At 39.1% G+C, this 25165-nt stretch overlaps 4 protein-coding genes across 5 annotated transcripts; 3 read left to right on the forward strand and 1 right to left on the reverse strand.

Annotated features, from left to right (window-relative positions):
* Positions 1-273: 273 nt before the first annotated feature.
* LOC145230399 (putative glutathione-specific gamma-glutamylcyclotransferase 2) lies at positions 274-1781 on the forward strand. Its single transcript, XM_080095829.1, has 2 exons — positions 274-736; positions 888-1781. The coding sequence occupies exons 1-2, from the start codon at positions 602-604 to the stop codon at positions 1290-1292; spliced, it is 540 nt and encodes a 179-aa protein (XP_079951955.1). The 5' UTR covers positions 274-601; the 3' UTR covers positions 1293-1781.
* A 1415-nt stretch (positions 1782-3196) lies between these two features.
* On the forward strand, positions 3197-6502 carry LOC145224773 (CAAX prenyl protease 2-like). Its single transcript, XM_080091355.1, has 4 exons — positions 3197-3457; positions 4953-5247; positions 5314-5422; positions 6071-6502. The coding sequence occupies exons 1-4, from the start codon at positions 3324-3326 to the stop codon at positions 6397-6399; spliced, it is 867 nt and encodes a 288-aa protein (XP_079947481.1). The 5' UTR covers positions 3197-3323; the 3' UTR covers positions 6400-6502.
* A 35-nt stretch (positions 6503-6537) lies between these two features.
* Positions 6538-12217, reverse strand: LOC145224743 (3-hydroxy-3-methylglutaryl-coenzyme A reductase-like). Its single transcript, XM_080091330.1, has 2 exons — positions 9801-12217; positions 6538-7634 (listed from the first exon to the last, which is right to left on the reverse strand). Exons 1-2 carry the CDS (start codon positions 11582-11584, stop codon positions 6947-6949), a joined length of 2472 nt encoding a protein of 823 aa, XP_079947456.1. The 5' UTR covers positions 11585-12217; the 3' UTR covers positions 6538-6946.
* A 3337-nt stretch (positions 12218-15554) lies between these two features.
* On the forward strand, positions 15555-17461 carry LOC145224753 (uncharacterized). 2 transcript variants are annotated; one of them, XM_080091347.1, is made up of 3 exons: positions 15555-17163; positions 17246-17304; positions 17370-17461. In XM_080091347.1, exon 1 carries the CDS (start codon positions 15864-15866, stop codon positions 16986-16988), a length of 1125 nt encoding a protein of 374 aa, XP_079947473.1. In that variant the 5' UTR covers positions 15555-15863; the 3' UTR covers positions 16989-17163; positions 17246-17304; positions 17370-17461. The 2 variants fall into 2 exon arrangements, with proteins under 2 accessions (XP_079947473.1, XP_079947465.1); XM_080091339.1 differs by having other exon boundaries at positions 17246-17461.
* The last annotated feature ends 7704 nt before the right edge of the window (positions 17462-25165 follow it).

The following is a 25165-nucleotide window of genomic DNA, read 5'->3' on the forward strand; positions in this document are numbered from 1 at the left end:
AACCTTACAACAAATGCCTTTTTTACGCTGATATGTTTAGTACCACCACCAACGGATGTGAGAATTTAAGTCCAAAAGTGGTTTCTGAGATTAAATTTTAATGTTATTGATCTCACGCCAACCAAAACCGTCCACATTTCAATAATTTCATACGTTTTATAAGTTGATTGCGTTGTTTAGTTGAACCCCTACTGATGACCTGAAAATAATAATAACAACGATTTCTGTGGGAATGCAAATTCGCTGAGTCAGGTACAAATCAAAGAATCTGCTTTGTCATTTCAGCTGATTGAAAGTTTGTTGTTGGGACTTACTTTGTGTTTCTAAGAATGACTAGCCGTTTAAAAGGAAACAGAAATAGTACAGTTTAATTACAAATGAAATAATCATTAGGGTTGGCATGGTAACCACGTTTAAGGCGCTATATAACACGGCGATCAGTTACTCACACTGTCAGTGTTACATTTGCGTTTAAGTGTGTGGATAAAATTGGTGACTGCAAAATAGGGTGATGAGGCTGATACAATTGTTTGTCATAAAGGTTACAAAGCCCAGTTTGTAAAGTTACTGTGTAATTTTATTTGCAATAATTTTGTGCATTATGTGGGTGTTTGGATATGGATCACTGATGTGGAAAACTGACTTCCCTTACGAAAAAAAAGTAATAGGTTACATTGAAGGGTACAAACGAAGATTTTGGCAAAACAGTACTGACCATCGTGGTATTCCTGGAAAGGTGTGTTTATTTTAGATTGTACTATGAAATTCATGTCTTGATTGTACAAAATAATTTTCATTGTCAAGTAAAGAAAATTGCGTTTTTTAGTGTAATCAATCTATTTTTTGTACGAAAATTTTGTTTGTAATGAAGTTCTTTTTGATTTCAGCCAGGTCGAGTTGTAACACTGACTCCAGCATCCAATGATGTTGTTTGGGGTGTGGCGTATAAGATCCCTGAGGAAAAGGTCACAGATGTAAGAAACCATTTGGACTACAGGGAAAAGGGTGGATATTCAGCAGTCAATGTGGAATTTTATCCTCGAGACAGTAACCTGGCACCATTTAAATTGATGCTGTACATTGGCAATCCTGGAAATCCAAATTATGCTGGGCCTGCAGAACACTCAGAAATTGCTAAAATAATTGCCTCTTCTGTTGGCCCTAGTGGCAAAAATACAGAATACTTGTTCAACCTAGCAAAATATGTTCGTGACAATATACCCGAAGACAAAGATAGTCATTTATTTGATCTTGAAAGACTGGTATTAAAAGAAATACCTGTTAATATGTAATATGCTGGAAAAAATAGCATCTTTAAAACATTGTGCAATGTTTGTTATAAATTTTGTATTTGTACTACTAAGCATAACCCATTTGATGCATAATTATTTTTTTCTGAATTTACTGCACTTTTTGTGTCTGTTTGTAAATTTGCACGAAATGTACATCATTCTATGTACTATCCTTACATGTAATATGTTCCTAAGTTTCCTGTGTAATAAGTGTAATATGTTCCTACCAATGTGTGTTTGAAATATCTCTTATTCTGTATTTCTAAATTTCCTTTTGCTTTTGTGCATTTCTTATTCTGTTTTCCAATATTTGTCTGCTTTATAGATTTGTTGGTCAAAAGGTTTTAATATAAATGATGTCAAATTAAATCCAATGAACTCCATTGTCCACATTTTCAAAATATGATGTATGAATTTAGGTTTCGATTTTTATTGTTATTATTATTTTTGTTCAACACTTGTCAAAATAAACTTGTTGGTAAGCTCTCATTCCTTTGCAACTGCATGCAAGATTATGAGAAGTTGTGAAAGATTATGAGAATTTAGTTAGGTTTAGGGTTGGTGTTAGGAATAATAGCCTACCCGTTGCCTCGACTATTTCTGGTCGGCTAACTATAAAAGGTTTTGTCTGCCGAAGTTAACTATAATTACGATGTACAAATATGTTCCGAAAGACAGAAAGCGCCTTGTTCAATTGCAACGCTCTTTTCCAAGCCTCAAATATTTCTTTAGTTGGTGTCATGTCCACCCAGATGGCCATAAATTGCAGGGTGTGATGTGTATTCTATGACATGGCTTATCTTCCACCATGGTATGGTTTAGTTGAATTACAGGTGTCTACTAATGTGTGGTGCATTGCGCACAGGCGACCGCAGTTCTGTTGCATTATGATCGTAGTTTTGCTGGTGTTAACGCTGCGTCGACTGTCGTTGCGCTGGTAATTAACATCTAAATTAAACTGATAATTTGTCTGGGGTGGAGATGACGACGATGCTTTGAAATTATAATGCTTGACCTAAACTAAGTTATTGCGCAATTTAAACGATTCTTCGGACAACAAGTACTGCGCTTCAACTTGTGTTCCTGAAAGGTTTTGGCCTAATAATTGGTTGAAATTCGGTTTCTTTGTAAAACCTCATAATTTGGCAGAATATTAGCTTACATAAAAAACGGGGTAATTATTAGTTAATGCAATTAAGGTGCCTCCTTCAACATTTTGAAATATCATTTGAACAGTTTTTATACTTGCATAATCTTTCGACAGGTGCAAAACTTTGTACGAATGCAATACTTTCGTTACCTGCGCTGTTCTTTCCGTTTTCGTTATCTGGTTGTTCTTTCGATTTTTGGTTGTTGCGTTACATAGGCTTATTAGCCCTGTATCGATTTAAATAGGCTACGCCTATGGGCTATGACATTTGCAAAATCGGGTGGCATATTAAAATTGAAACTGCATGACAACTGCAAACGGTTGTTTTTGTTTGTCATTCTTCTCACGGGAACACTAGGCAATTAAATTTTGTTGTTTTTAGTGATGTGGCGCGTTTTGTCCGCACTTGGGGGTGGCGTTTTTTCGTTGGACCTGCTATACCCTACTACGTCAAGTCGGGCGTGTAGTGGAACCGCCCCCTTCCTATAAACACACCCATTAAATGAAAAAGTCGTTTACGTACTGTGTTACAACTTACATTTTTTCCCAAATCTGAAAACCGTGAATGTAGCCAACTTCACCATGCCTTACGCTTACACAGTCTTATCAGTACTGTTTTAACACAGTCTTTCATTGGTTCGTATGTAGGCTACAGCAATGCACCTAGTTATAACTCATTTTGTTGTTTTGTCTGCAGTTTCTAATAGAAGTAAAAAAAAACTTGAAAAAAAGTAAATAAATTACTTCGCAAATATGTCCCTGCGAAAGAAATTTTGCTATAAACCTAATTTTACGTAACCTGTTCAGAAATCGGCAAATCTACGTAGCGGTGTTTTGCTGCAGAAAAGATTGCATGAACGCATGTTTTCTGCTTCTATTTCATGAAAAAGAATAAAACCATGTTTTCTGATGTATGCTTTGACGAAATTACTAAAATTAAATCCGTTCTGCTTTGTTTTTTGTTCGCAACCTTATATGTCGGAAGTTTATACGTCAAATCACAACGACTTCCAAGGTATCCTGCAAAACTTTTTTTATGTATTGTGCAGCTCAAAATACGCCATACTGTGATTCCCTAGAGCAGGAGTTCCCAAACTTTTTTAGTATGTGGCCCAAATGTCTTTTTAATAGCGATTCGTGGCTCAGGCTCACCACGTACTGTAAATTTGGGCACAAAAAACTCAAAAACAGTTGAAATGGTTTCTAGCAATATATTTTTAATGAGATACATGCTCCAGAAATTTTTCTACAAGATTCGGAATTCTTTGCAAATATTACGTTTTTCAAAACAAAGCGCATAATATCTACAGTAGAACAAAACAGTTGACTAGAATCTGTTCAAATGGCTCTGTGGCCCATTGAAAATGTCTTGGTGGCCTAGTACTGGGCCATGGCCCACAGTTTAGGAACCACTGCCCTAGAGTAAATAAAGCAGACAAGGTTTTAATTGGGCCCGGAGAATAATAATTACAAGTTACAACACTCATAATAATAAAGCAACATAATAATTTAGTTTCTGTGTTTTACATTTTTGGGTAGTATAGCATTTAGGTGAACATAGAAATAACTTTGAAAGTGTATGTATTTGTTTTTTAATCTACCAACACACTAGAGCAGTGGTTCCCAACCGCTGGTCCGCGTAAATATTTTGCCGGTCCGCAAATTATTTTACTTTATTTATACTTTTTAAAGTAGGCCTATTGCAAAGTTGTTAGTACCTATTGCAAAGTTGTTGGCTGTAAAACTGGGGTAGATTTCCACCGTTGATATCCGCAAGATTACTTAATAAAGCTTTTCTGACGTTTATGATTGTTTTGGCATAAACTACGTCTAGCATTCAACATTTCTTTGTAAAACAAAGTTATTCTTCACTTTTAAGATGAGATTCATACTTGCTGCGAAACAACAGCTAACATCCCACTATCATTGACTTTGTATGTAAATAGATTGGCATTTTGTTGTTTAAGTTGATTGCCGTTTGGTTCACTACGATCTTTTGTTGCCGGTCTGTGGAAACTTTTTAAGTTTTTACCGGTCCAGTGGCGTAGGGGTGGCACTAAATACCGCATGTGACCGCATGTGACCGCATGTGGCCGCATGTGACCGCATGTGGCCGCATGTGACCGCATGTGATTCCTCTTAAAATACACCATGTTATGTGAAATGTAAGAATTCCAGCCCCATTAGGGGTAAAATAGACCAGATTCTAGATTGATTTTAATTTCAAACCTTCACCCAACCCTAATAGCTCTAACCGTCAGCGCTTTCAAAAGTCCGCAAAATTATTTTTTGGTAAAAGCATATTTAAGTCCTTCACAGATTCCTGCCGTGTGATAACATGCGGTCACATGCGGTATACCATGCGGTCACATGCGGCCACATGAGGTATTTAGTACCACCGGTGGCGTAGAAAGGTTGGGAACCACTGCACTAGAGTATTTTATTATACACTGTTTAACTTTTTTATTGTTATTGCTTATATGTATTGTAAATAGTTTTTAACTTTATAGAGATCATCCCAAAACAATCAAAGAGAGATTTATGCGAGTTGCTCTTTCATCTACTGCTGCTTGTGCAATTGTTTATTTGTTCAGTTCCAATCCACTGCCCAAAAGTCAAGTTGGTTCACTTTTTGAGTGGATCGGAATCAGAAAAGATGGTTTTGTTATTGCCATTTTGTGCCCCACTATTCTCATAGCAATATTGTTTCTAGGGCCATTGGTAATGTTTCTTATTGACCATGGCATTAAAAGTCTGAGGTGTTATAGCATAACTGACATTATGATATGGAGGAATTACATTGTGGTGAGTGATTAGGATTACGCTTGTGACAATCTTAACATATAGTGGATATAATGTCTTCCGCTGCAGGCACCCTTATCTGAGGAGCTGGTCTTTAGGGGATGTATGATGCCCATCCTTGTGCCAGCATTTGGTCAATTTACTTCAATTTTGCTTGCACCATGGTTTTTTGGGTTGGGTAAGTGAATATTTATATTATAGGTACCCTTCCGTAAAGGGGACACATCCTAATTTTACTCAGTTTTTCTTCTTTTTTCACCAAAGTTTGTCCATGCACTTTTGGCATCAAATCTTTAATGGATTTGAAAGAAAAGTTGCCGAATTGAATGCGATTTGGATAGTTTGTAGTTTAAACAGCATGATATGCAAAATTTTTCGTGGTTGTGTCTAACTCAAACCACCAAAACCTATCATGGTTATCTCATAAAATACATTATTTACAACTTTGCATGTGTGGGGGACCCATGAGTTTCGGCTTGTAAAAGCAAACAAAGGTGATTAAATTGTTTTTATGGGACCAATAATCGAATGACTATTCGAAAAAAATATATGTTTCAACTTTCGAAATTGGCTAAAGTGTATGTTTAATGGCAATATGTGCTAAGCCACCCTTGTAGTTTCAAGTAGTGACAATGAATTTTCAAAACCTATTAGTAATATTATTACAGGCAATATTTTTTAAATAAATAGTGTAGCTGTTTCAACCGTTTGACTAAATCTGCATTAACCCTTTTTCTCGTAAATGCTGGATTGGCACACTTGCAACCTATCAGCCCGAATAGAAACAAATTCCTCCATATTTAAAAATACTTTGATCTTTTTGCAGCCCACCTACATCATGCAGCAGAAATGTACATGTCTGGATTTCACACATTGTCATCAATTGTGTTGTCAACACTTTTTCAAGCCTTTTACACCACGGTTTTTGGAATTCTTTCATCTTTTATATTTCTGAGAACTGGACATCTAACAAGTGCAGTTGTTTCTCATGCATTTTGCAACATAATGGGTTTTCCAGATTTTGAAAATGCATTGCAACACAAGCAGAATATTCTTATATGCTGCTGCTTTGTTGCGGGACTTGTACTTTTCATAGCATTGTTATTTCCTCTCACCGAGCCAGAGCTTTTTCAAAACAGGCTTTACACAAGATAGTATACAGCAGCGACATTTAATGTAGGGTACTTTTTTGAGTTTTTATGTTGCCAGGAGATGTATTGTGCACAACAAAAATAAAATATTTACTGTTACAATGAAAGTTTGTTTTCAACAAAAAAATGTGAAACAAAAGGCAAAAATCATACTATAGTTTATTGTACATGTGTATCAAATGCAAGTCAATTAAACCTGCCATTTACCTTTTCAGTTGTAAACATTGTGCTTTGCCCCCTGAACTAATTGGATCATATGGAAGGTTTAACATTACAAGTTTAGCAAATCCACCAAGCGAATGACATGCCTTCATTACTGTTCAAACAGTGTACAAAACTACAATAAAAAAACAACTGAGACAATGGCACAAGACAATTTGAAGTAAATAAGACTTCTATAACAGTGAAACAAAAAGGACATCATCAAACAAACAAAACTTCTCTAAACAAACAATAATTTAACTGGGATTATTGCAATACACTTATTTGCAAAAAGTTCTCTTTGGTCCTTGACACCAAGCTTCTTGCAATGATGAAACACATATATATAGTTACAAAATTTGGTGATCAGATTCTTGAACTGTTATGTTTTTTGGAAGACGGTTATGTTTCATGTGACTTTGCACCAAATCACCAGAGTCCAATGCGGAAAGTAATGACAGTTCACCAGCGAGCACAGTGGCACAAATGATCTTTGCCAGACGGGTGGCATTATCACCAGGTTTACCTTCTGGTGCACTACTACCAGCAACTCCCAAGAGTTTTAGACAAGCATTTTGTGGATCCAATGAAGAGCCGCCACCTACTGTTGCCACTTCAAGTGACGGCATAGTGCATGTTATTAAAAGAACATTATCTGTGTGGTTGTTGCTAGTTATATTGCCAGTTTCTGGAATTATTTCAAGTGTTGTAATGCAATTACTGCTTACAACAGTCTGTGCAGGGTCCTGACCTGTAGCAATGAACATTGCAGTGACAATGTTAGCTGCATGTGCATTAAACCCTCCCATACTGCCACTCATGGCAGAGCCAATGTGATTTTTACATCTATTCAAATGTACCAATGTTTGAATGTCTGTTTTTAGAACAGTTTTAATAATTTCTTTTGGTAAACTTGCTTCGCAAACCACTGATTTTCCTCTGCCCAAAATCCAATTGACTGCAGAAGGTTTTTTGTCAGTGCAAAAATTGCCACTGATGCTTACTACTTGCATGTCTGGAAACTTGTGTTGAATCCACCTGAAAAAACATGTGTTTGATACAAAAGTAAAGCAGCCTTTTAAAATTGGTTCCGTTAATATCATTACAATTGAAAACCCAATTATATTACAATGTCATATAAAAAAAGTTAGTTGGTGGGTTTCATAAAAAAGATTTACACTTGTTTGTTGTTTCATTTTTCTCCTCAGTGGGCGGGCAACGCCTGAATGCGTTATGCTCACAATGAGTCCGCCGCCGAGCTGCCTGTTTTTATACAAGTCATTAATCATTTTTTATTTTATTTTTTCGGTTTTAGGCAGTTAGTGGGTTTAGGTTGTCACAATACATTGGGAACCACTGGGATGGAGCAATGTCGCTTAAGTTTCTTGCTCAGCGAAACACAAGCGACCAAGGTAGAATTAGAACCCATGACCTTGTGATCACAAGGCGGTGGTGCTAACCACTCGGCCAAGTTCTTTAATTGAGCCCCCTAATTTAAAAACCCCTAAGCATTTTAATTCACTTTCACATTCCTTTAATTTCAAGTAAGTTTCTGTACTGTAGCAGTCAACCCAACAAATCGATAAATTTTCTGGCATATATAACCTTACACAACACTTGCCTCATAAAGTCTATTGTACATGTGTGTTATGATGTCACAATAGGGAAAACAATCACAGAAAGTAAGTGTTTTTGGCCCAACTAAGGTTTGATAAACAGTTTGCACTTGTATGCAGGATTGTAAAAAGTGTTGAGAAACTTAAACCATTATTCTTTTGGGTAAAGATACTAAATATATTGTTTCCATGCACTCCATGAAACCATCTTGTGGACCCCAGGTTGGGAACATTGGACAGATAGACCAAGAAATAGGCCTAATTTTAAAGGAATGTCCAAAACACCAGTTTTGCCCAAATAGGGATGAAATTAGGTATCACACAAAGCTACTCATGTACCACCTGAAACGTTTCAGCGTGCGCATACCACAGTTTGAGAAACACTGGACTAGGTGTATGATACTTTTGACTCAAAATATAACGTTATTGGAAACTCTAGAGCAGGGGTGTCCAACACGTGGCACGCGTGCCAAAAGTGGCACGCAGAGCATTTACAAATGGCACGCGAGCTTTTGCACATTCAGGTAGTAAACATATGTCACGCAATTAAATTTGTTTCTATTGATTCTTCTTGGCCTTTATTCTAACCTCTGTAAAGATTAAATTGTTCGTTTTTGACAAAATTTAAAGCCTCCTTGCCATAGGCGTAGAGCTTCAAAAAAATGCCAGGGGTGCGACTTTTGATCAATAGCGCCGATACCTTCTGTGTTTTAGCCTGTAGTTTATGTCACATTATATTGTAAATAGTCACTTGATACATTTCTTTGTGTGGTTGGGGTGTTTGCTGTGCGTCCAATAACGTATGCACATACAGAAAGGACGATTTGCCGAATCATTTTAACAACGATTTAGTTTTTAAAGAACTTGTTACGCAGGAAATAAAAGTAAAACCAATTCACGTTTCAAATATAGCTGACCGAAACTTAGGTCATCTTGGATCAAGTTTGGGCCGTTGCAGTGCTTGGCAAACGGACATTTAACACGGCTTAGGAATCGGTAATGCAAACGTACATAACAACATCTAAAAGCGGCTATAAACCCCTTGCATTGTTTAATGTTGGCATGGAATTTATTAACAAAAAAATTACAATTATTTTTATTTCAGAAAGTTTTCTAACCGTTTAGTAGGGTTCTACATATTGGCCAAATATTCGGATTGAACCCGTGCCGTTAAGACGTTTGAGACATGGTTTGGAAAACGTACCAAAATATTCATTTGCCTCAAGCATGATTGCCAACCTGTCAAAGAATTACTGATTTTTTGTTTTTTTGAAGGGCCAAAATGATTATGTGTTAAAACATAATAACTGACATGAGTTTAGTTATGGTTTAGTTTAAAAGATTGTATGGTTCCTTACCAAGCAGAAAAACACGTTTAACGCTTAAAATATGTGCTCATAACATATTTGGCTTTCACCGAAAACAAATTAATCACAACAAATTAATCAGGCGAAACCGAATCTATGCAAAAGTGGCTGATTCGGCGGAATAATTTGTTGTGATTAGGCTGAATAAATACGACAAACTGAATATTCGGTACATCTCTAATTCTTCTCCCCCCCAAAAGTAAAAAGCTAATTTCACATACCTAAGAGCATTTTCAGCACCTTTGGAGAGCATATTCATTCCCATAGCATCACCAGTCGTAGCCACAAAACGAATAAACAAATATCTTCCAGAAACTACAGGCATGACTCCTTGGAGCCGAGCAAATCTGCTAGTTTCATCAAACTTTTCTTTGACTAGTTCAAAATTTGCTGTTTCTTTCAACCACATGGAGGCATGGCACGCCTTTTCTGATGTTGGAAATTGTACAACAGGTGCTCTGGACATTCCATCTGCATACACACAACTACTAACACCACCTGCTTTAAACAGAGCTTTTAAACCACGGTTAGTGCTAGCCAACAATGTCCCTTCAGTAGTGGCCATTGGAATCATGTATTCTTGTCCATCCAGCAAAAGTGGTCCGACAATGCCCACAGGAACTGGAACATATCCTATAGTATTTTCACAACAGGCTTTTGTTGCTTTTGTAAAATCATACCCTGTGAAAGGTATGTGGTTTAAAGCGTCGCACTTTTCAGTGGACATCAACTTTTGACTGGTAATCTTTCTTCTGATTGAAACTCCTCTGTTTGCATCTTGTAGAGTGCTTTCCAGCTTGTAGACTGCAAGTTTTCCAGCTTTAACTAGGGAAATTATTTCAGCATCACTTAATAGATCAGAGCCAATGCTGAGTAGTTCTAAACACTTTTCAGTGGGTCTCATGCATTTTGAAGTGTCCAGATCGACATCAGAAATTACTCTCCTTTTATTTGAAAGTACATTGCTTTGTGGTTTGTTAGTGGCAATGTGTAATGCTGTATTTGTGATTTTGGGCAGAGATGGTCGTCTAAATATTTCAAAGCCATCATCCAACAAATATTTACTGCTTAAAAGTATGATAAGAATAACAGTGAAAAATTGCTCTGGTGTCAGGGTAAGAACAGAATCGAATCCTTTTTGCATGTCCATGGCTGTGCCTTGGTGAATAGAATAGCGAAACCAGTGCATAACGAAAAGTGGCAAACAGATAATAACTTTAAACCTAGTGGTAAAAAGTTGTTTCTTTGTTCCTTTTTCATCTTGAAGAGTGTGGGAAAATCTATTGTCATGCCATGATGGTGGAAGCATGACATTCGCGCTTGGTTGTGAATTTTTGTTGACCACAGACAAAAGAACAGACAAACAGGCAGGAACAAAAGTGGAAAAGACAATGTAGTTTATTATTACAGACAAGCATGCAAAACAGCTTAGTTGTTGCAACTGTCGTATTTGGACATAACCCCCAACATTAACAAGCAGCAAAAGTTCGACAAGTGTGTCAAGGGTTAGGACTGGTGCCAAGGTTCCCATTCCTTCAGCGATATAATCCTGTAGCATATCAATGGAATGAACACTGAGGCAATGCTTCGTTAAAACTGTCATTCGAGACAAATCTATAAGCAGTAGAAAAACTGGCAGTGCACTGCTGACAATCACCAGGTCTTTATGGAGAAAATGAACTAATGTAATAGTAAAGGTAATAACTGAGAAAACAGTATAAGTACAAACAATTCCCACTACAAAGATTGATCCAACCTTCCATATGTTCTTTAACTTCATATATGTATAAATAATTGTTCCACATCGTAGTACAGTCAACAAAACCACATCACTGCTTACTTCAGTTTGGGATTGTGTGCATGGTACAGCCCAGTGACAAAGTTCATGGGGACTACTGATGTTTAAAGTTATTGCTCCCACAACAGTAGTCAAAAAGAAGACTATAACTTCAAGTGCGTAAGCAGCACAAAATTTTCCGTACCACTCAAAAAGCTTTACAGACATGATGGATCACCTTGGCTACAACGAGCAAAATAACTTGGCTGTATACATCTGAAATGAATCATTTTTCCGGGTGAAATGTTGATATTAAAAACACATTTTATAAGAACAATTTAGTTGCTACAAATTTGTAAATACATCTTTGTAAGTGTACATAGATACAACTTTGTTCAAACTCCACTTCCTTTTCGTAGAAAACAAGTATAGTAACAGTTGTTGTTGTAGTGTCCAAATTTTACCCCTAATTCATATTGCGTTACGATAATGGTCTAATGGCAGCATATTTCAACATATAGAAAAATATACACCGGAACGCTACCTCTGACTTGGTGATTTTTTTGTACTGTATTGTTTTGTTACAAATTGCATCATCAAATTTAACTTCATAAGTTTAGGAATTTTTGACTGGCAGACTGGGACTGCTGGACTGCAAGTCTGCGACGAAACGTGGCAACTTCACTCAAAACATTCTACAATTTTCAAAACGTAGAGAAACCCCACAATTGTGAAAACTATTTCTGGAATTGCAGGTTGCTGAACAAACACCTGCTATCTTGCGGTTGCGTCATAGGTCAAAAATCCCCTTCAATACTATTATGTCACACAGCTTTCGTCACCCAGTTTTACGTTTGATTTGTTTTGTTCTCCAAGACAAAATTTATCTGATCCCTACTGCCACCTGTTGACAAAATATCACCAATGTTTTCTGCATGTCGGTTTCTTCTAACTCACAATCACTGCGCTCATAAGTTCAACAGGACACCAGGTACTACGTTTTCCTGTCCGTCTTTGAGCAGGCCTATTTACTGGGAGCAAATTTGTGCCTGGCCTAGATTATAGGACAAAAAGCGGTTGCGTTTACACTTGTTTTTGTGCGCAATGGTGCATGACCGGATTGGCGAGTTTCCCGCGATTTGGTTTTTGAGTTTTAAGGTCTGGGCCCTGGGATCTAAACCAGTGGTTCCCAACCTGGGGTTCGCGGACCCCCAAGGGGTCCGTGAGACGGTTTCAGGGGGTCCGTGGAGGCAAACATTTGTAGTAGCATTAACAACAGTACAATATTTTTAAGTTCCCAAACCGTTTTTACAATCCTGTATATAATGCAAACTGTTAATCAAACCCTTGCATCAGGAAAACTTGTGATTGTTACCTCTATTGTGACATCACAACACATTTATCTCTTTTAGTGCATTGACTGCTACAGTACAGAACTTTATTGAGATTAACGGACTGTGAAGTTTGATTAAAATTCTGCCCCCCAAAACGAACGTATAATAACGTATAGTGCGGGAAACGAAAAAAAGATTAAATTACGTTGGGGGTCCGCGGACCGATAAGATTTATTGTTACATCGCCATCGTACATATTATTATGTTTTCTATGTTTCCCGCCAGTAGGCTTAACTCACTTGTATGGCGCAATGTTGTGCAACCTGGTGACATTGTCTGTCACACATTTGGTGCTTATGATGTCACAACCTTGGCATTGTTTTACTGAAGTCCCAACTTGTAAGCGTGACTGCCTCGTGTTTATTAGCGACTGGATGTTATAGAGGCAGCATGCTTTATCTAATTGACCGGTTATGTTTGTTTCTTTGCTAACGAATAGGAAATTTGTGCTAACTGAACTGTTGCCGGTCGTCCAATGTGTAATTGTGCATTTCTGGCCCACGGATCCCACCGTCGTCAGCCAACTTGCTGTTTGCTGTAAATAACTGTATTTTTCCGAACCTAAAATCTCCTGATCGCTTTGAATGTTACTGTGACTCTGGTCCTATAATAGTTCGAAACCGCATTTGCCTTTGCTCGTTTTGCTGCTGAACCCTTGAGCGCCATCTCTGTCCTGAATTGCCTTAATAAAAGAGTTCGTTATTTTGGCTCTTGGTGCCTTGGAGTTGTTGAGCGCGAGGAAAGGCGCGTTGAGAACCGTTCTAGGAATTTAAGCGATCACCCCTGCTGTGCTGTCTGGGCGCATAGAGTCACGCCCTCTACTAATTAAAAGACAGCGCAACATCGTTTCGAACTGTTGGACACTTGTTGATTGCAGTTAAGCATTGAAAATCTCTGCTATGGAAGCTGGTAAATCCGTCACTCCTTCGCTTGATTCCTTTTCCATTGCTGATGCCCATGGAGGGGACAAGGTTTCCAGCTGCGCGTACGCTTGGAAACATGCTTGTTTGCGATGTGAGTTGAAATCTTCTTCAACAATCTTATTGCCGTATATGCCCCCTTCGGGAATGATAACGAAACCATATCTCAAGCGCGAAAAGAATGCCAACAGGCTAAACGTGAACTCGATTCCCGTGTACAAGAATGGATAGTAAACGTCGAGAAGTCTGAGGGCGGCCACGAAACTCGTACAAGTTACTCGTCCAGCTCCAATCAAAGTTGCCGAAGGGCTGCTCGGGTGCGGTTGCGCGTGGCTCGCTTGTTGCGAAAGCAATTTTACGAAGATGTAGCACTGAAGAAGCAACAAGTCGAGCAGCGAGCTGCTATTGAGAAGCAGCAGGTCGCCCTCGAAGCCCAACCTGTCGTTTCTCTTGGAAACTGTTCTAAAGAGCCAGTATACGTAACAACTAGATCACCCGCTGTGATCCAGACTCCGACGAAACCTGTAAAGATGTCACTGCCGCATGTTCCGAAGATGGATGCAAAGCCTGTTCTTGCTCCTTCTGTCGGTCCACCTATCGATAGGTCACGTACCTATCGCGATGCCTATCCTCCATACATGCACGATCCGCGTGCTTCTTCCCCGCCTCGATGTGCCTCCGACAACGATTTCGTGCAACAGCCGATAGTCCTGCCTCAGCCGGCCATTAAGAAGTTCGACGGCGATCCGTTGAACTACTGGTCGTTTGTTCGAGCTATTGAGTCCCATGTTCACCGCAGAACAAAATCGAAAGAGTCGCGACTAGTTTGCTTGCTTCAATACTGTGAAGATTCTGTTGCTGACAAGCTTGAAATCTACAGCAAGGATACAGTCTCTGGTTATTCAAAGGCGCGTTCCCGACTGTATTATGATTACGGTCAACCACATATTGTTGCCAATGCTTGCGAACGTCGGTTGAAGCTTTTTCCGCCTGTTGGACAGGGTCGACCAAAAGAACTAATGGAGTTTTCCGATCTGCTTGAAAAATGCCGTAGCTCTCTGGAAGACATCCAAGAGTACGCGAGTTTGAATTCACTGGATACGTTGAAGCAATTGATAGCAAAACTTCCGTATCAGCTTCAAGAGAAATGGGTGGAACACTCCTTCCAAGTGCTTGAGGAGACCGGGAGACAAGCTGGATACCTTGCGTTTACAAGTTTCGTTGTGCGGTGCGCTCGTGTGGCCAATTCGTTGTTTGGAAGAGAAGTGGTCTACGAGGCCGTGCACGATAAACCGCGAATTGAGCAAAGGAAAGGTTCAAGGGCCGCTGCGTACAGCATCTCATTGTCGAAGTTCGACAGGGCACGTTCTAAGAATTCGTCAATTCCCGTTTCGTGTGTCTGTTGCAAGCAGTCACATGAATTGTCCGCGTGCCCGGAATTCGACAAAATGACACTGCTCAAGCGTCGTGAGTTTGTGCGCTCAAATAGCCTTTGTTTTAAATGTCTTTGTTCAGGACATCGTTGTCGAAAATGTCCTATTCGAAAATCGTGCTCCGTTGAGGGTTGCACTGGTAACTTTCATCACACGAAGTTGCATGGAACCTTCAAGCGAAGGCCAGCCTTTAAAAATTCGAAAAACTCTGCCATGGAAACGACGAATGCGTCCGACAATAACTGCAGGGTCTACCTCAATATCGTGCCGGTAAAGGTCAGACATAACGGAGTTGAGGTACACAGATATGCATTCCTTGACCAAGGCTCTACTTCTACATTTTGCGAACGACGACTAATTGACAAACTCGGCTTGCAGCGTAAAGGTCGAAAAATCTGCTTGAGTACACTCACCGACAAATCCTGAGTGTATCAAGGTTCCACGATGTCCTTAACTGTCATGCCACTTGATGGAGGAGAACCTCTAAAGTTGAATGAGGTTTTGTCCATTGACAAAATTCCTGTGTCGCCCAATTGTAATCCAGCGCCAAGTGTTCTTCATGAGTTTTCACATCTTCAAGATGTCAGCCTGTCCCGTGTGAAAGGAGGAACGGTCACCATCCTCATTGGCGCTGACGTCCCGGCTGCCTTCAACGTGCTCTGGTCCACAAGGTCCGTGTGCTGTAAAGACACACCTTGGGTGGTCACTTTTTGGTCCCGAAGTTAGTTCGTCCGCTACGAACAAGACCGACGTCCCATGCATGAGAGTGGCCAAGGTCATGCACCAACAGGAGAGGAAAAGTGAATATAGCGACTGGACGTCAGCTCTCGGTGGGCCCACATCTAGCAAGGACCGGATCGCCCAGGATTCAATAAAGGGATCTGTCAAGCACCGCGATAAACGTTTAAAACTTCCGTTGTCACGGAAGGGTCGTACAGAAACGCTGTCAGCTGACCGCTCAATGGTTGACAAGCGTCTCGCCGGTATACACAGCGAAGGCTTGTGTGAAAAGGATGTTGATACGATGCAGACTTACAATTCCAAGGGTCGTGCTCAAGAGGTTTCTACTCCCGGGCAAATTTTGTGTTTGCCGTGCAACTTGAATTCGAGTGAGAACAAGCTAGACAGGCAGCGTTACTGTTGTGCCAGGAGCCCAAAGGTCTGTCCTGATAACGCTGAAGTGCTGGGTCCTCACTTGGGTTGTGCTGTGGAGCCTCCGAATGTTGACAGAATTTGTTTTCATTTATGGCCTGATGGAAATTCATGTTGCTCTCCGACGCCTCATGGGATGAAAGTGCCTATGTTTGGGTCCTGGTTGTGTGATCTGCGATCGTCTTGTGATGACGACATTGTTCCACTGATCTATGATTCCCGTTGCCAAAGCTCATCTTTCGTGCCAATCCTGGTGGATTTCGAGGAGGTAATATCGAGCTCGCACTGGCGAGCGGCCGTACGCTCCGGCGTCCTGTTGAAGGACTTGACCACATTATTGATTCTGATGAGAGTTCGGCATCAGCCCCTCCGAGTGATTGCAGCCCAGACTTCTGGGATGAACGCCGAGTTGACTGTGCGGTGCGCTGGTGTTGAGGACTGTCCGACGTTGTTTTTGCCGCATTGCGATGCGCGCGCGATTGGCGATGTTGTGTTTGAAAATGTGTCCCACATTTTGTGGGGGAGTGTTACATCGCCATCGTACATATTATTATGTTTTCTATGTTTCCCGCCAGTAGGCTTAACTCACTTGTATGGTGCAATGTTGTGCAACCTGGTGACATTGTCTGTCACACATTTGGTGCTTATGATGTCACAACCTTGGCATTGTTTTACTGAAGTCCCAACTTGTAAGCGTGACTGCCTCGTGTTTATTAGCGACTGGATGTTATAGAGGCAGCATGCTTTATCTAATTGACCGGTTATGTTTGTTTCTTTGCTAACGAATAGGAAATTTGTGCTAACTGAACTGTTGCCGGTCGTCCAATGTGTAATTGTGCATTTCTGGCCCACGGATCCCACCGTCGTCAGCCAACTTGCTGTTTGCTGTAAATAACTGTATTTTTCCGGTAAGCCTTGTTGCTTAAAGCCTCGCAGTTCGTTACTAATGTGTTTTGGTGATGTTTATTGAATTTGATGCTGTATTTGCAGAACCTAAAATCTCCTGATCGCTTTGAATGTTACTGTGACTCTGGTCCTATAATAGTTCGGTAAGAGTCAACTGTACTGATAATTTCTCGTCTGTTTCCTTAACTAAATTAGTGCATATTTGCAGAAACCGCATTTGCCTTTGTGCTCGTCTTGCTGCTGAACCCTTGAGCGCCATCTCTGTCCTGAATTGCCTTAATAAAAGAGTTCGTTATTTTGGCTCTTGGTGCCTTGGAGTTGTTGAGCGCGAGGAAAGGCGCGTTGAGAACCGTTCTAGGAATTTAAGCGATCACCCCTGCTGTGCTGTCTGGGCGCATAGAGTCACGCCCTCTACTAATTAAAAGACAGCGCAACATTTATAAAGGGGGTCCGTGACTACAAAAAGGTTGGGAACCACTGATCTAAACGCAAGCACCGCGTTCCCAAGGGTTCGTGCCTCGTGGCCGTAAAATACGCGTAGACGCGTAGCTGTTTTCACTTTAAAGTCGACCTTTTGAACTTGACGATCAGTTAAAGTCTATATATTTTTAGTGCAAGTAATAACTAATGTTAAGGCAATCTTGGTTGACTAGTATATCATTTGTGTTATTATGTAGGGTGCTCCAACTGCAAGAATAAATAAAAAAAGCAAAATTTGAGTGGTAAAGAAATGTTTGATTTACAAAATATTGCGAATAAATTTTTTTGGAACATAAATGAGAAAAAACATCCATAAGAAACAAAACAGTCTTGGAAAGGGCAGGAGAGGCAATGAAGCAGAGGTATCACAACTTAAATATCTTTGACAAAGTCACTACATGTTTAACTATATTGTTTATGTACTTCACTTTTGTTTTAGAGACCAAAGTCCGCTCAAATTGAAATTGTTAACATCAGAATTTCATAATTTTAAAGCAGACCTTGGCACATCGGGCCATTCTTCAAAAAGCATGAAACTTTTTCAGTGGATAGGTAAGCAAATTAGATACAGGAGTGTTGCTTTTGTCCCCTTCTATTTTGAAGTTTTAAACCGAGGGAAGGGATCCACACTCGCAGTCATTCAATAAGTCGTGGCCTTTTAATTGTCCAGTGGTTCGAAAATTTATCACGACAATATGGACAGATTTTGGGAGGGGCCAAATAATTTGTTGTCTAATACAACTTTTTGCTAACGCTCGGCGTGCTTTTACCAAAAACGTGACTTGCCAAACTGTGGTTCGGGACAGCCAAACGCTTTATTGATTTATTCCATGTCTGCATAAATAATGGATTTCGGCTTACAACTTGGTGACAAAAGTCATTTTTGGTAATTTATATATTCCTTTGGCAGTTGATAGACAAAACCACAATGATGAGGGACGAAACTACACTAAATTAAAGTTTATCAATGTACAACTTTGAAAAATTGAGAGGGGATGGCGGCGCACGGAGGTACAGCAGCAATGTATAAGTTCATATATTTTGCACAACCCATAGGTGGCGTAGAAAGCTCATCTATTTAGGACAGAGAGTTAGGCTATAAGAAGGTAACCTACTAAGTTTGAGGCTAGAAAAGTTTGTAGTTAGATATTTGCTATTTTTAGCATAAAACCTCTACCCAACCCTCACTGTCTTATTCATCTTCATGTTTACATAATTTTTGAGCAAAAATCAGAGCCAGTATATTTGTGTAGAACATAACTACGTTTCGACAAATGCTATTGTCATCGTCAGGTTATAAGAAATAAAAGCGACAGAAGGATTATTCAAAACAGAAATTTTTTTTTTTCCTTTTTTTTTTTTTTTCTTCACGGGGTTCGAACCCAGGAACCTCCCGGGGACGAATCCCGATCAGGTTTTTTATGTCTGTATATGGGTCAGGCGCGCCAGGCCATTCGGCCAAGTTCCTGCCCAAAACAGAATTTTTGTTTTCGAAATTCACCAGTGTTCTTTGCGCCACTTACCGGAATGTAGCAACCTTTGTCTGATGTGAGTCCTAAAAATGAGTTCCAACTCGGTAAAAAGCCCGGTTCATCGGCAAAAAAGCGGGTAATTGACAGTCATAATAAAAGAAAATATCACTAAAACAATTTGTGATAAAAAGTTGATTTGCTGATACAAAAAATATGGGTTGGAAAGCTCTTGTAAATTGGGTTGTAAAGCTCTTGTAAAACAGCTAAACGTTGTTTAATCATTTTTTTTCGATTGCTGCAACTATGACCAATTTTTTATACCTATATATCGCCCGTTAAATTTTGGTGCTACTGTGACATCAGAACTCACAAGAGACAATGTTTGCTAAATACTGACAAATGGCGTTAAGATCGCAGTTAACGTTGAGACATGGTTAGGAACTAAATATGAGGGTAGGAGCTAACTTTGTAAGTTGAATTTATTGGTAATTTTTTCATCAAATCTCACCCCAATATTAAGGTACCTGCAGGTAACAAGGCCCCTTAAAAAACTATTGCGCATAACTAAAAAAACATTCAATAGTTTCCGCCCAAATTTGGCATGGTGGTTGTAGCGGTCAATTGTAATCATCCATCAGACTTTGAAGGCGTTTGCAAGATTAGTTTTTGTATGATGACAGTTTAAAAAAATTAAAAACTTGGGCCTTAATACATACCTATGCTGTTAATTAGGCCCAACATTTTTATGTATTTTTTAAAGGTCGAGAAATCAATCAGACTACTTTATGCTTTGCGTCGGTCCAAAACAAGTTTAACCAAGCAACGTTATTAACTTTAAGACATATAACTGTTAATCTGAAGGTACTAACAACAACGAATAAACAACCACTTGACAGTTGATCGCCAATAAAGCGAAATGAAAGATCACACTCCAAAAACTTAAAAAAAGACTTATTATTGGAACTTTCATCTCTCTAATAAAGCAAATAAGCAATTTTTTGCATACCAGTCGCCTTTGCTATAAAAAACACTATCGAAAATGACAAAAATTTGTTGGGCCTTATTGCCAGCAATGGCTGACAAACGAAACCCTAATAAAATTCATTTGAGGTAATTCTTTTTTTCAGATTGGATAACGCTCCAATTGAGCTAAAATGACCCCTTTCTGATATATCCTAATAATATTTTATTTCGACAACAAAACCTTTTTATTTTTGTAACATTTTTTTTTTAAATATTAAAAAGCTGTAAAAAAACACTTTTGAATTTGGATTGGTCGTAGAAACTAATACACAGAATTTACAGGTCTAAAACTTTCCAAATCATTGTAAGTTTGAATAAATCTAAAAATTATATCGAAACGGAAACATTTTTACATGTATACCAAAAAATATGAGTAGTGGGCCTTATTACCTTCCGGGCCTATAGGCTATACCTTCAGGTACCTTATAAGCCCAAACCTTCAACATTGACAAGATTTACTTTTATATAGGGCCTATACTCAAAAACTCTTTCCGCCACTCATCGGTGTTCAGCAAACTTGATCTGATGTAAGTCCTTGCGTTCGTACAACTTTCTGGAATTTGAGGTTATGTCAAGGTTAAATTAATTGTGAACTAGATCAATGTCCTTCCACCTTTTTCATGGCACTGACCCTCATTTTGTCAAATACACCCCTAAAAGCAACTTAAAAAAACATGGTGGCCTATGAGATATAAGTCGGCTAAGTTACATGCATTTATTACACAACCGTAGCTCATAATTAAGGGTTTAAGTCACAAATGATCGATGTTATATTCATGACATTGGTCAGAGACGGAAAAATAAACAAATAAACTGTACTGGGTAGTGTTACGGTTCGAAACAGTAGTTTTTAATTGCAACAAACCTCGGGAAACCCTGGGTGTTCACGACATCCCTAAACGTTGCGCGAAACCCCGACTGAAGAGCCCTAAACTATAAATGAAACCCTGGCGAAACAACAGCACACACAGGTGCCCTAACTTGACAACATTGGTTTGCATTTGAGATTTTTGCAAACTAACCGTGTCCGAGTTAATTTCCCACGTTTGTTTAGTTTATTCGCCACTTGACTAATTTTTTGTCCATCAGTCATATGACCGATTAGCAATGAAGAGTAAATAACCTCTCATGTAACCTAAACCTTAGTTTCAAGGACCTGTTTCGACTTGAAGCGTCGATCTTATAATGCTTTGTTGCCAATTGCCTTCAGTTTTTGTAAATGGACTTTCTGTCAATCCCATTTATTAGTGTGAAGCTTAGGGTAGCCTTTTGTGACCCTTGGGAATTTTACAGTATGGCGTCTTGCTTTTGTTGTTATAAGACGAATGAAAGTTTATTGTTCGTTGTAACTTGACACTGCCGACCCAATTATCGGCTGCAGGGTTGAAAAGCCTTTGTTGACAACATTGGGAGATTTCGACCTGACTTAGCCATTATCGGGATGTGAACGGTTTCGCAGCACCCAAATAAAACTGAATAAACAAACCATGATATATTGCGTTGTTGAACTAAGCCTAACGGTCGGAGATCTGCCAAGTTTAAAGCTGTTGAATCTACTTCACCGATTTTGCAACGAAGTTTGCAACAGACACAGGCGTTTTGGACTTTGACGTAAACGTTGTTTTTCAAATAACAGAAAGTCACCAATAAGTAAGCTACAAATATGCTGCTCATTTTTGTAGCTTTGTCATATGTGACTAAGTTTAACTAAGAGTTCAGTTATGGCCACGGTGGTTATAGTGTATATGTGTAACTTCGCACATTTTGACTTCATGCGTTTTTTTTTTCAGTTAGGTATAATGACTTTTCGGGCAATTGTTTATTTGTGCCTTTCTGCTTTTTTTGTTTTACATCTTTCGAGTCAGGGGTGTTTCGGAAATTTTATCACAGGAGAAGATTACTGGAACTCAAGATATGGAATTGGATACGGTAAGTGACCCGTGGCGTGTAACCGCTGGTAAAAGCGTAAGCCTAATATTTATAACGCCCAGGATTGATTCAAAGTCGATTTGTTACTTCACTAACTAGACTACAAGTGCTAATTGTGCGCAATCAATTTCCTTCTATTGTTACTTGAGACGTAATATACAAGCATTGCTCGTAAGATGATACTAACTATACAGTTTACCACAGTGTTTCTCAACCTGGGGGTCGTGACCCCCCAAGGGGTCGCCAAGCACTTTTGAGGGGGTCGCGGAGACGCAACCGAACACGGAATTATTTTATCTGTATCAAAAAAACTTTCCCTGTGACTTTTGTTTAGCATATAGTAACTCGCACGACCGTTTGATTTAGAACGGGCGCAACAATATTTGCGATTGTATACTTCTATAATTGCGGGTTTTGGTTTTTCTTAACATAAAAAAAACACGAAATAGTGAAATAGTTAGTGAAAAATAGGCGTTTTCCGGAATACAGCAAAACGCAGAACTATTGCAGCCACGTTAGATTGCAAATGTGTGATGAACACAATCAACACATGCTGGTAGTTAAACTTCCTGTGTGTGTGCGTGTGTAAAGGGGTCGCGTGGTGTTAGAAAATCTCTAAAGGGGGTCGCATAGTAAAAAAGGTTGAGAACCACTGGTTTACCAGTTACCAGATTTTAAATGGGATTGTATAAAGACCATGTCTTGGCGCCCCTATAAAAATCGCCTCGAGGGCTAAGATTGGAAAGACGGCGCTAGGGCATGTAAACTATGCGGCCCGCGCGAATAAACTTACCCTGTCCACAGTGAAATAAGTTTCGTGACCCCTGTGCATGCGCTTTACGTGGTCACAGGTGCTGAAGTTTACCTAAAGCCTATATTACTTATTATGTGTTTTATAGTTGGTAGGTTTTACGGATTTTGGGCCCATGGATATGGGTACAACCGGGAAGAATACAGCACTCTTTGCACTGGATGCACTTGCAGCAACACTACGGGCTTGATTAGTTGTTCCGCTTATAGAGGAAACGTGTATGTTAACTAATTTTGCAAAATTGTTTTGGTAGCACTTAACACTGGTGAAAATCCTGACACGTCCGATTAAAAACTACATTTCTGATTATTCTAGTCATCAGTTGAACTAGAGTAGGCCTATTAAATGTAGGGGATAATCCAAAAGTTTTAAAGTTAATTTATTTATCAAAAACTTGATAAGCATATAGGCTACGTTGTGCGGCTTCGGTCAAAATATTACTGCACAATTTGAGTAATTTCGGTTTGTAGATATGTTAGATCCATTGGATATTTTAATTCTACTATTGGAAAGGGATATTTTCATACAAGTGTACAACAAATTACTCTGGTCAGTTTGCCACAACTCCACTATGTTGACCCAGACACATTTGGAGATATCAGCGGACTTACACACCTGTAAGAATGATTTATTTTATTTTTCTTGTTTATAACACAACATGTTTCCATACTTTTTAGCACAATCTATCGCACCAACATTCGGCATATTCCAAATCTTGTAAACAATACCCAGTTGCAGCTACTGTAAGTATTTTTTACGCACTCAACACACAGGTTAAGTGACTATTATAAAAAGTCATCGTTCTCTATTTTGGACTATTTGAAAATACTTAGCCTACTTCTTTTACTTTTTAGTAATTCATTAATACAGCGCTTTCAGTAATACCTTCGCAAGAAGTAAATTGTAGCTTTTAGTTATTTTGAAAGCGAAAGCTTTGGCTGTGATTTATTAGGAATAACTGCCACAGAACAGGGTTAAAAACAAAACAAATTTGGTATCCACTGCTCATACCGGATTAAGTAGTTGAGGCCTATAATCAGTGATGGGATTCAAGTTTTTTGTTAGCTGGTTCTATCACAAAAGTCCTATTTTTCAGCCGGTTCTGCTACAAAAAGTCCATTGACGGTAACCAGTAATGCTAACCGGTTCGTTGATCTTATAAAATTTCGTGAGACGGTTCTATAGAACCGGTGCGAACCGGATGAATCCCACCACTGCATATAGTCCAACATAACATTTGCGTAGAAATTTCACTCTTTTTCCACATCTTATGTTCGTGCTCATAAGGTGTAAACTGATTTTTTGCATATTCAATTACAGAAGTATAGACTATCTTTTTTCTGTACTTTTTGAAAGCTTGTTGCGGTGGGAGTCTAAAATTACATCGTAACTTTTCTGCAAGACAAACTAATCGAGATCTGGGGGTTTAGTGAGGAATGGTACGTGATATTTTTCAAACACAAAAGAGGTCATTTCGAGCGTTAGTGTTTTGTGCAGTAAACCCAGTGCCGGATTAAGAGTCTGCTGGCCTGTAGGCACATTTTATAAGTGGCCCGAAATCAGGGTTGCGAACTAAAAAATCAGAATCATCAGTGTTGCCAAATCATTGTCGCAAAGAAAAGTGGCCTGGATTTTTGACTGGCCTGTAGGCACGTGCCTACTTTGCCTAATGGTTAATCCAGCACTGAGTAAACCGCAACATTCAAGTTTAACCAAGTCTAGGTTTCACTGAACAAGTTTAATACCGTTTGGAGCAGTTTTAATCCGCCGACCGCTTGGTGACCCAGTACTGTGTTACACTATTTTCCATAATTAGACAAATTGTGATCGAAAAGAAACGTGCCTAGAAACGGTTTGTATTTATGATTGCTGTTAAAATAAAAACCTGAAATGCTCTTAAAAAGCCTTTGCCGCAAACAACTTTTTTATTTTGTGTTTTCAGCGATTTAAGCCAGAACCGGATTTCATTTTTTCCGAACCGCACCCATTTCGTTATCCCTCAATCTGTTACGCATGTGTAAGTGTTTGTGCATGACATTATACAGTGTTGCATGTTAATCACAGGGTTGTTACTACAGTTTATTTATTTCGCAGAAACTTGGCCTCCAATATGATATCTTGGATTCCCTCAAATTTATTTTCCGGAACGAGTATCCAATTTTTGTTAGTATCATAACCATTTTCATTTTGTACATGTGTTGTTGATGGCTGTTTGCCTGGAGATAAAATCATTATGTACATATAGGTCCACTTTACAAACGAATATATTTACAGAACTATTGAGCTTTG

This window comes from Phallusia mammillata, chromosome 1, assembly GCF_965637545.1.
Source record: "Phallusia mammillata chromosome 1, kaPhaMamm4.hap1.1, whole genome shotgun sequence".
Taxonomy (NCBI): Eukaryota; Metazoa; Chordata; class Ascidiacea; order Phlebobranchia; family Ascidiidae; genus Phallusia; species Phallusia mammillata.